The sequence below is a fragment of the Carcharhinus amblyrhynchos genome, chromosome X, assembly GCF_965287045.1.
Source record: "Carcharhinus amblyrhynchos chromosome X, sCarAmb.v2.hapA, whole genome shotgun sequence".
NCBI lineage: Eukaryota > Metazoa > Chordata > Chondrichthyes > Carcharhiniformes > Carcharhinidae > Carcharhinus > Carcharhinus amblyrhynchos.
Genome location: NC_137359.1, coordinates 5490134 through 5502203, shown reverse-complemented (window position 1 = coordinate 5502203; position 12070 = coordinate 5490134). Strand labels below are relative to the sequence as shown.

At 41.0% G+C, this 12070-nt stretch overlaps 1 protein-coding gene across 8 annotated transcripts in view; it reads right to left on the bottom strand.

Moving 5' to 3' along the window:
* The window catches only part of pan2 (poly(A) specific ribonuclease subunit PAN2), a 145956-nt gene that overhangs the window by 83898 nt on the left and 49988 nt on the right, over nucleotides 1-12070 (bottom strand). For all 8 annotated transcript variants that reach the window (XM_080218084.1, XM_080218083.1, XM_080218087.1 and 5 more), the window contains 3 exons: nucleotides 10923-11029; nucleotides 8605-8703; nucleotides 5276-5349 (listed from right to left, as the gene is read on the bottom strand). In XM_080218084.1, coding sequence (XP_080074210.1) covers nucleotides 5276-5349; nucleotides 8605-8703; nucleotides 10923-11029 — 280 coding nt within the window. The remainder of the gene's footprint in view (nucleotides 1-5275; nucleotides 5350-8604; nucleotides 8704-10922; nucleotides 11030-12070) is intronic.

Genomic DNA, 12070 nt, shown 5'->3' with positions numbered 1-12070 from the left:
ATACTGAGAACTGCAACAAAGTGCAAGAGGAGCAGTAAGAGAATAGAACTCTCTGTCACAGGGAGGGCTTGAAGCAAATAGTACAGATGTATTTAAGGGAAAGCTAAACAAGCTTCTGAAGGCGAAGGGAATAGACACTTATGATGGTAGATTTAGATGAGAAAAGATGGGAAGAGGCTCAAGTGGAACACCAGCGTGGACTGGTTGGACTAAATGTGCTGTCTATCCGATGTAAACATTGCTCCATAATAGAGTCAGAGATTTATGCATGGAAACAGGCCCTTCAGCTCAACTTGTCCATGCCATCCTTTTTTTTAAAAAACCCTAAATTAATCCCAATTGCCCGCATTTGGCCCATATCCCTCTTTACCCATCATAGCCATGTAACTATCTAAATGCTTTTTAGAGATAAAATTGTACACATCTCTACTACTACCTCTGGCAGCTTGTTCCAGACACTCACCACCCTCTGTGAAAAAATTGTCCCTCTGGGCAGTTTTGTATCTCTCTCCTCTACCTTAAACCTATGCCCTCTAGTTTTAGACTCCCCTACCTTCGGGAAAAGATATTGACTATCTACTTTGTCAATGGCCCTCATTATTTTATAGACCTCTAGGCGGTCACCCCGCAAAAAGGTCACCGCTCCAAAGAATAAAGTCCCAGTCTATCCAGCCTCTCCTTATAACTCAATCCATCAAGTCCCGGTAGCATCCTAGTAAACCTTTTCTGCACTCTTTCTAGTTTAATAATATCCTTTTATAATAGGGTGACCAGAATTGCACACAGTATTCCAAGTGTGGCCTTACCAATGTCTTGCGGCGCGGGCTCGTTGGGCTGAAGGGCCTGTTTCCCGTGCTGGGTTGTTCATTGTTCTTTGTACAACTTTAACAAGGGGTCCCAACTCCTGTATTCAATATTCTGACCGATGAAACCAAGTACGCCAAATACCTTCTTCACCACTCTGTCCATCTGTGACTCCACTTTCAAGGAGCTATGAACATGTACCCCTAGATCTCTTTGTTCTGTAACTCTGCCCAATGCCCTACCATTAACTGAGTAAGTCCTGCACTGGTTCAATCTAACAAAGTGCATCACCTCACATTTACATAAGAACATAAGAAATAGGAGCAGGAGTAGGCCATCTAGCCCTTCGAGCCTGCCCCGCCATTCAATAAGATCATGGCTGATCTGTCGTGGCTCAGTTCCACATTCCCGCCCTCTCCCCATAACCCTTAATCCCCTCGCTTATCAAAAACCCATCAACCTGCGTCTTAAAAATATTTAGCGAGGCAGCCTCCACCACTTCAACGGGCAAAGAATTCCAGAGATTCACCACCCTTTGAGTGAAGAAGTTCCTCCTCAACTCCGTTCTAAACCTCCCCCCCCTTTATCTTGAGGCTGTGCCCCCTAGTCCTACTGTCCTTTCTGAGCGGGAAGAGTCTCTCCACCTCTATCCTATCCATCCCATTCATCATCTTATATGTCTCAATGACATCTCCCCTCGTTCTTCTAAACTCTAACGAGTACAAGCCTAGTTTATTCAGCCTCTCCTCATAGCTCAACGCCCTCAACTCCGGTATCAGCCTAGTAAACCTCTTCTGCACTCCCTCCAAGGCCAAAATATCCTTGCGTAAGTGCGGCGACCAAAACTGTACACAGTACTCCAGCTGCGGCCTCACCAATGCCCTATACAGCTGCAGCAAGACCTCCCTACTTTCATATTCAATCCCCCTCGCTATGAAGGCCAGCATCCCATTCGCCTTCCTGACCACCTGCTGCACCTGCAGGCTGGGTTTTTGCAACTCATGCACAAGGACCCCGAGGTCCCTCTGCACCATCGCCTGCTGCAGTTTTTCGCCATGTAAGTAATAGTCCTTCCTACCATTATTTCTGCCAAAGTGGACAACCTCACATTTGCCAACATTAAATTCCATTTGCCAGTTCCTGGCCCATTCGCCCAGCCTATCTAGATCCTTCTGCAGACTCTCCACACCCTCTGCGCAATTTGCCATTCCACCAATCTTGGTGTCATCAGCAAATTTCGACACCATACACTCGGTTCCCTCCTCCAGATCATCTATATAAATGGTAAATAGCTGAGGCCCCAGCACCGACCCCTGGGGCACTCCACTAGTCACCAAACGCCAATCCGAATAGCACCCATTCACCCCCACTCTCTGCCTCCTATTTGACAACCAATCCTCTATCCATGCTAACACCCTACCCCCAACTCCATGCCCCCTTACCTTCTGCAATAATCTCTTGTGAGGTACCTTGTCAAACGCCTTCTGAAAATCAAGAAAGACCACATCCACTGGCTTCCCTCTATCCACCACCCTAGACACATCCTCATAGAACTCCAATAAATTTGTCAGACACGACTTCCCCTTAACGAAACTGTGCTGCGTCTGCTCTATCAAGCAATTCCCCTCAAGATGCCTCGCTATTTCCTCCTTGATGACGGATTCTAACATTTTACCTACAACAGACGTTAAACTAACAGGCCTATAATTCCCCACCTTTTGCCTGCCACCCTTCTTAAACAACGGCGTAACATTAGCCATTTTCCAATCTTCCGGCACTTCCCCGGAATCCAGCGACGTTTGGAAAATAACCACCAAGGCATCCACTATCACCTCCACCATTTCTTTCAGAACCCTCGGATGCATTCCATCCGGTCCTGGGGACTTGTCCACAATCAGTCCCTCCAGTCTGTCGAGCAAAGTGCTCAAACGTTCCCTTGTCAAAGAGTACAGAGATCCACCAATTAGAACCCTTGTTGCTTTGAGCCAGGAATCGAACCCAGGACCCTGGAGCTGTGAAGCAGCAGTGCTAACCACTGTGCCATCTAAATTAAACTCTATTTGCTATTCATCAGCCCACTGGCCCAATTGATCAAGATCCCGCTGCAATTGGAGATAATCTTCCTCACTGTCCACCATGCCACAAATCTTGGTGTCATCTGCAAACTTACTAACCATGCCCCCTATATTCTTATCCAAATCATTAATATAAATGACAAATAATAGTGGGCCCAGCACTGATCCCTGAGGCACACTGCTGGTCACAGGCCTCCAGTTTGAAAAATAATCCTCTACAACCACCCTCTGGCTTCTGTCAAGAAGCCAATTTTGTATTCATTTAGATACCTCACCTGGGATCATGTGAGATTTATGCAACAACCTACCATGTGGTACCTTGTCAAAGGCCTTGCTAAAGTCCATGTAGACAGCATCAACTGCACTGCCCTCATCGACCTTCTTGGTTACCCCTTCAAAAAACTCTATTAAATTTGTGAGAGACGATTTTCCATTCACAAAGCCATGCTGACTGTCCCTAATCAGTCCTTGCATCTCTAAATGCCTGTAGATCCTGTCTCTCAAAAATACCTTCCAACAATTTACCCACCACAGATGTGAGGCTCACTGGCCTGTAGTTCCCAGGCTTTTCCCTGCAGCCCTTCTTAAACAAAGGCACAACATTTACCGCTCTCCAATCTTCAGGCACCTCACCCGTGACTGCCAGTGATTCAAATATCCCTGCTAGGGGACCCACAATTTCCTCTCTAGCCTTCCACAATGTCCTGGGATATACCTCATCAGGTCCCGCAGATTTATCTACCTTGATGCGCTATAAGACTTCCAGCACCTCCTTCTCTATAATACAAACACTCCTCAAGACATCACTATTTAGTTCCCTAACATCAATGCTTTTCTCAACAGTAAATACCGATGAGAAATATTCATTTAGGATCTCACCCATCTCTTGTGGATCCACACATAGTAATCCTCAAACACTATTCACTAGAATTCTTGATTATGATACCATTACTATTTTGTTAAATGTTTCCTATCCATGATTTACACTAAATCTTTTGAAAGCTTTTATGTATAGTTTTTAAACTAAGTACCTTTGTAAGATCTAATAAGCTCCACATACAACAGATTTTGGTAACAAAATAAAAATTATCAGGGGCCGACTGGTAGCAGATTCATTCACCAAGGCAAGGAGGGAAAATGTGAGGTTTTCTGCACATCATTTCTCATTGACTGGATCATTTATTTGTATTATGGTATAATAAACTAACTGGAATGTAGGTTGTGACAACAGACTGATTACACACCAGTGATTCAATGCTCTTTCAAAACACTTCTCAATTCTTGCCTTTACTGAGATATCTGACTCACTCTAAGCACAGATCAAGTGATCACAGCCACAAAGATTTATCATTAGGTATAAATCTTTGATGCTCTACGCAATTTCTAAGTGCTCAAAAGGCAGTAGAAGCAGAATCTTTGAATATTTTTAAGGCAGAACTTAATAGACTGGTTAACAAGGGGTGAAAGGTTATTGGGAGTTAGGCGGGAATGTGGGGTTGAGGTTACAATCAGATCAGCCAGAATCTTACTGAATGGTGGAGCAGTTGCACTTCTGTTATTGGCCTTTTAGGAGACAATAATGTCACTAAACTAGCCTGGACAAGTATCCCAGAGATGGGAGTTCAAATCCCACAGTGGTGGCTGGGGAATTTAAATTTAATTGAATAAATCTGTGATAAAAAGTGCTGTAATGGTGATCATTTAACTACTGGATTGTTGCTGAAACGCACCTATTTCACTAATGTTCTTTGGAGAAGGAAGCCTGCTACGCTTTCCCAGTCTGGCCTACACTGATGTCAGACCCACAGCAACATGGTTGATTCTCAACTGCCCTTTGAAGTGCTTAAGCCCTGCTGCCACACAGCACCAGGGACCCGGGTTCAATTCCGGCCTCGGGCCAGCGTGTGTGAAATTTGCACATTGTCCCTGTGTCTGCGTGGGTTTCCTCCAGGTGCTCCAGTTTCCTCCCACAGTCCAAAGATGTGTAGGTTAGGTTGATTGGTCATGCTAAATTGCCCCTTAGTGTCAGGGGAATTAGCAAAGTAAACGTGCATGGTTAAGGGGATAGGGCCTGGGTGGGATTGTGGTCGGTGCAGGCTTGATGGGCCGGATGGCCTCCTTCTGCACTGTAGGATTCTATGGTTCTATGAAGTGGCTTAATGAACTGCTCAGTTGTACTCAAGGCAGTGGCTCACCACCACCTTCTCAAGAATTAAGGATGGGTAATAAATATCGGCCTCGCCAGTGACACTCTCATCCTATGAATCAACTAAAGGAAAATTTTGCATATGCATAGTTTTTCCAAGATTATTCAATAGAAGCATTTGAACTAAGCCACATTATAAACAAACTAATCACTCATGTTGAAAGGAAAGTGCTAAAAGAAGCAAACCTACCATTCTGTTGGGTTATTTTCTTTCATTTTCATTGCCTCCAAATCTTCCTTTCTCATCTTGTTGTGCAATTCATACTGTCACAAAATAAAGCACATCACTCCAGTATATTAAAATTCACAAAAACTTTAAGCTGCCAGTGTAAATTTGGATTTAAACTGACCCCATCCTCATTTTTCTCCTGTTGTGAAAATGTTGACTTATGCAGAGTGCCTGGTACACTCTCTCATTTACGCAGTCATTATTCACGAGACCCTACATGTGAAAGTTAGTATGCTATTTGAACAGAGAAGGCATTAGAGCCAAATCCTGTTTTGTTCTCATCCAATTGCGAACTACAAGCACTTGCCATTAAGAATACTCCTCACCTGACAGCCATTCCCATGAATTTGAGAGCAGGAATTACTGCATTGTGATTCAGAGCCCTGGCTCATAGTACCCGTGCTAGAGTAGGTAGCAGAAAAAAATTTGTGGTGCCCCCCACTACTACCCTGCCGAAGATATAAACTGACTTAGCACACATAAGATCGAATCAGAATCTTCCTGGTCTGTAGACACTGGTACACATCTCGTAGCAATGAATCTCAGGAAAAATATATTGAACTCTAAAAGGGTACAGTGCAGAGTTAACTCATGACATTAGTGCTTAGAAAGATTAAATAATGAGGGTAGGTTAGCTGAACTGGCCTTATATATTTTCTCAAGTACAGAAAGTTGAGTGAAGATCTAATCAGGCATTTGAAATGAACAGATGCGTTCAGGTGAATACCCCAGAGAAACTATTTCCTCTCATTGGGGAATCTACGAAAGGGAGACAGAATCTTAAAGTAGAGTCAGGCTGTTTTACCTCGAAATCAAGAAGCACTTTTTCAGACAAAGGGTAGTAAAAATTTGTAATTTTTTCCCCCCCCCAAGGCTGCTGGGACAGTTGAAATTTGAAATGCAACACAAAAACAGGCCATTCAGCCCAACCAGTCTAGGAGAGTATTCACGCTCCACTCCAGCCTCCTCCCAACTTTTCTCACTTAATTCTACCACAGTAATTATCTATTCCTTTCTCCCTCATATGCTTGTCCAGTTTCCCCTTAAATGCATCTATACTATATTGTTTCAACCTTTGGCAACAAATTCCACATTCTCACTACTCTTTGGGTAAAGAAATGTTTCTGAATTCCCTGTTGGACCTTTTAATAGATTGCTACAAAACTTGGAAGCATTGTGAATTATAAGAAAGATAGTGTAGAACTTCAAAGAAACATAAGACAAGTTGGTGGAATGGGTGGCAGATGAAATTCAATGCAGAGAAATGTGAAGCGATTCATTTTGCTTGGAAAAACACGGAGGGACAATATAAAGTGTACAACTCTAAAGTGGTGCAGGAGCAGAGGGGCCTGGGTGTATATGTGCATAAATCAGGACAGGCTGAGAGAGCAGTTCATAAAACACACAGCATCATGGAATTTATTAATAGAGACAGAGAGTACAAGAGGGTAACCTGTAAGGCTACAGACCAGGTGTTGAAAAGTGGGATTAAAATGAGCGGCTAGTTTCCTTTTTCTCTTTTATGACCAGTGCAGACACGATGGGCTGAATGGCTTCGTAACTGCACCGTCACTTTTCAATGGCTCTAAGAACAAATAGGTTGTGCTGAACTTGTATAAATTACAAGATCAGCCTCATATGGAATACTGTGACCAGGTCTGGGTGCTGTGTTTGAGGAAGGACTTGAAGGCATTAGAGTTTTCAAAAAAGAATCAGGAAAACGATTCCAGGGAGGAGAAACTTTGGATATGAAGACAAACTGGAGAAGTTAGGACTGTTTTCCTTTGAGAAAAGACTGAGAGGAGATTTGATAGAAGTATTCAAAATCATGGGAGGTTTGGACAGACTAGATAGGGAGAAACTATTCCCAATCGTGAAAGGATTGAAAATGAGAGGGCACAGATTTAAAGGAATTAGTAAAAGAAGGAAAAATAATCAGAGGAGAAACTTTTTGTTTTAAACAGTGAGTGGATAGGATTTGAAATGCACTGCCTAAGAGTGTAGTGGAGGCAAGTTCAACTGAAGTGTTCAAAAGGGAATTAGACTGTTATCTGAAAAGAATCGGCAAGGTTACAAGGAGAAGATGGGAAAATGGCACTAGGCGAGTTGTTAATTCGGAGAGCCAGTGCAGACATGATGGGCCAAATGACCTCCTTCTGCCCTGTAACAATTCAGTGATGTATACACACACACGCGTACATATAGGTATAGATCAGCAATGATCTAACTGAGAGTATTGCTTGCACATGTTCCTATTTAATTTAACTGGAAGATATGTCCAGTATTTGGTCTTTAAAATACCACTTGATTGACACAACAATTTGATCTGATACAGCACTGTCAGTACGACCATTTGGCAGGACCAGATATTTCATACGTATAAACAACCGCTACTGAAATGAACCAAGTATTTCTCTCACAGAACTATCATCCTTGAATTCAGCATAGCCACAACATATTGTCCAATACAAGGTACACTGAATCAGCAAAACTAATTAATGAAAGTTATATCTGAAGACGCAAATGTAACAGATGATGTCAATAAAATTGGAATTGAAAAGTCCTCATCATCTTGGGCCGGTTATCAGAACGAGATGAGTATTAAAAGAAATTCCCTCACTATTCAGCTAGTGCACATGGCATTGATTATTTTTGGTAATTTACTGTCCTTTTGGAAGGAAATGTCAAAAAGTTAACTTTATCTTGCTCAGCCCTTCCTGAGCCTTTCCAATGATACAGTCCATCAGCTCTTCAGCACCAGCATACTGCTTTGAATCTGGCCACAAAGAGATGCAAAAAAGTGGCCTAGGAATGATTAATTCTGTTTTCCTCTCATTTGTTGGGAGTGTGCCTGGCCTTTGTTTAGCAGCTTGCCACTGCAGCGCATTTCATTCCTTCAGGCAACCTGTTCTACCATTCCAATTAGTCTCTTAAAGAGGTGCTCCAAATTTGACTCTCTCTTCAACCGGAGAAATGTTGGGAGGCATTGCCTTTCTTCATCACCAAAGTCTGCATAAACTAAGCACAACATTGCAACAGTGACTAAACCACAAAGAGTACTTTATTGGTTTTAAAGCACTTTGGGACACCTGTGACTGTGAAAAGTGCTATATAAATGCAAGACATTTACTTTCTTTTACTCTTTCTATTTTTGTTTTATTTGTTAATTCCAGAATCTCAAAAGAGAGAACACTACTTTCCAGACTGGGATACAAACATTTAAAATAATTTTAGCAGATGTATAAAGTAGGTAATCTTGAAATAACAACAATTAATTCCTCTTTACAGACCTCAGCTTGGCATTTCCAGAATTCAGCCTCCTTTCTGCTGTTAACTTCACAATTAATAACAAGAACATCAGGTAAGCATCGGATATTTCTGGTTTGAACCTGGAACAAAATACAATATCTAATCATCATTGGAAGTTTCATTCAGTTCTGATGAAAAGTCATCAAGCAGAAACATAACTGTTTTTCTCTCCACAGATGCTGCCAGATCTGCTGAAAGGTGTTTTTTTTAAAAACAGAGCAAACAGGTTTGAGTATTAATCTGTAAAATCCTTCCGAAACACCTGTGGCAGGCATTAAACGAAGGAGAGATTCCTGGTCTGTCATGCCTGATGCGGAGTAGTGCCCCTCAAGTTGTAAGCCACTAGTGGCAGCCTAGTGATGTTCCAGGAAAGCAGATGAAAGTTTGCCTTGTGCACCACTAGGTGTGGGAAGAGAAACAAAACAAAGCACAATAGTGATATGAAAATCACCAGTTTCCAATTAGTTCAAAGGCCAGAAAGATCCTGCACATGTAATCTAAGATACAGCCTGTTACTTCATCGTGTTGCTCGTGAACAAGGCAGCCTTGTTTTTTTTTAAAGAACTTTTTGGAACCAACTATCAATTTCTGCATATGTCCCTGCTACATTCAAATGTGAAAGATATTCTCAGATGTCTTCACAAATTGTAAATTAATAAATCAAGCAATTTGGACTTTTGAGAGTGAAGAATCTTTAAAATTATAACAATGCTGAATGTTTGTTTGCATTTCTGTAAGATTCCAATTTAAATACCCCAAATCTTTCCATTATGTACATAAATGGGAAGTCAACATTTCCCTGTAGTTTTTGGTAATACAACCCAATTTCCATATTTTCACCAGTTCTATGGCAAGGAACAGAACAAGCAAACAGGGCATTACTTCAATATCTTATCCAAAGGATGGCATCTCTGACAACAGAACTGTACCTGAGTACAGACCTTGAAGTGTTAGCTGAGATAGATGGCATATGCTCCTCAAGATTGGAGTGCTGCTTTTCATTTTTTTATTGAATTAAAAATTAAACTTTTATAAGTTTGATGATGATAGCTATCCCAAGATTCTTGTGACATAACATCAGTGAGCGTATCTTAGAAGCATTCTAAGAAAATGTTCACTATGTCATTGAAAATTTAATCTTGCATTGTAAACCTATCAATCAAAAGATTGGGTTATAGAAATTGTCCAGGACTCTAAAACAACACATGCTTCACAGGGCAATCTCTGGCAGGAAAGTTTTGCACATCTCCACATTCACATCTTGCTGTACAACAGCCTATTACTGCAGACATCATGATGCAAGAGCCACAGAATTGTACTAGAATACACTGAAAAATGTTTTTACATAGCAAGTCACGAGGATCTGGAATGCAATTCCCGAGTGTGATGGTGGTAGATTCAATCGAGGCATTCAAATTCAAGTTATATTATCGTAGAATGGTTACAGCACAGGAGGGGGGCCATGCAATCTGTCATTTCTGTGCTGGCCTTCTGCAGGAGCAATTCGCCTAGTGCTACTCCCCTGCCTTAAGAAAATGTTTCCTTAAAAAAGGTTCCTGAAGAGTTACTGGACTTAGAGTCCACAGTGTTAATGTTGCAAATACTGTGGCAATCGAGCGCATGCTCTAGTTGTGATTAAGTACAGCTGATACTGCTGAATTGGGGAAAGGTTAGGACACATACAAGAACCATCTTCCATCTGTGTGGAGAACGATGTGGAAGGGAAAGATAATCAGCATTTATGTTATACTGAATTTTATGAATAAACCTGTGTTGAAGACAGGCTAGCTCCAGCTTCTTCCTTTACCAGATGTATGTTCACCGAACTTGCACAAAGTGCTCACCATTATACCATGGAATACATGGCTGAAAAGGAAGAATGTGCAGGCCTACTGAGAGAAGGCAAGGGAATGGCACTGGATGAATGAGCCAGCACAAACATGACAGGCTGAATAACTTTCTTCTGTGCTGTTGTCATTTCTATGATTCTATATATAAATATATGCAAACATAACAAAATCAGAATCTAAAATTACCATTCATAGGTTACTAGATTAAACAGCTTCAATACAAAAGTACAGTTAGAATATTCTCAGCAATTGGACAAACCCCCTCAAATAGCTCAGATAGGTACACCATGATTTGAGCCTGCTCATCAGTTTATTCTCTTCCAATTTGATCCATCATTCTCTACACATCACACATTACATCAGGTCATGGTGTAATTCTCATTTTATACACAACTCTTGGCAAATATACCAACCCTTTACTGGTTTTCTCCCAGTCCGAATATACTAACCGTAGGCTGGTACTTTTCACAGTTTTCACACCAGGCCTGGGTGTTCTGTTCAAGACAAATACTTCTCTTCAGTACTTCAGCAAACTCGTACTGTCGAATAGTTTTGTCTAAAGTTAAAAAGGCATTTAATGAATTTATTCAATAAAGAACTGGGGTCAATAAACATGTCATTTTTCAGGTAGCTCTGCATTCACAGCATACGTACAAAGCAGATAGATTTCCCTTTTCACAAGATTAGCTCCTGCTCAGTTGTAAGTTTACTCACTTTTTTGCAAAACATAATTTTCTGTTTTTATCTTATTCAAAGTCTTAATTGTGTTATTAAAATTTTCATAAAACACAGGGAATGATTTCTATTTCAAAACCTGAGTCTATTTTAAAGTGATTATTGATAGGTTCTGACTAATCATTTAGGATTGGTTATTTTCACACATCCTTGTACTGGCTAATCTTTGCTTTTGATTTAGATGCTCTGTAATTCTTTGACTCCAATTTATTATTGCTTTACTGGGAGTTAAATCAACAAAGGTAAAGGGAAATGCATTACAAGAAACAAGTGACAAATAGGAAATGCCAACAATATTATAGTTGATTTCCCACAGTGTTGAAAGTGGTGTGACGATACCATGCCTTTAAGAAATGTATTGATATCATGTTTCTTGTGAAGGGCATGTTTAGAAGTCGGCTGTTTATAAGGTGCTGATTTGTCTGCACCAGGCAGTCCACATGCTGAGGATGCAGGAGAATAATTTCTTTCAGATAATGGGGTATTTGTTTTAATCCAAGTTAATGCACTTTTGTTTATTTTTTGGTTTTTCTCCTGGGGTTTCAAAAATAGGACTTAACTAGGTTGATTAACAAGAGATAGTGTCTCATAAATTGGCGGAGCTAAGCTTACAGAGAAAAACAGTAAGTTTCTGCTTGATCCTGAACAAAGCAAGAGGTGTCCCTCTCTGTATGTAACTCTCACTCTCTCTCTTTCTCTTTGGAGGCTGCTGTTTGGGTGTCAAAGACAACTCTTTCCAGAGTTGTGAAAATGCTTTCGGACTGTTAACAAGTAAAAGCATGTAGGCCTGTGTTGTTTGCTAACTGATTTTGAAGAGGGGTTTAACTCTATGAGGAATATTGTTTAAACTGGAACTAATAAA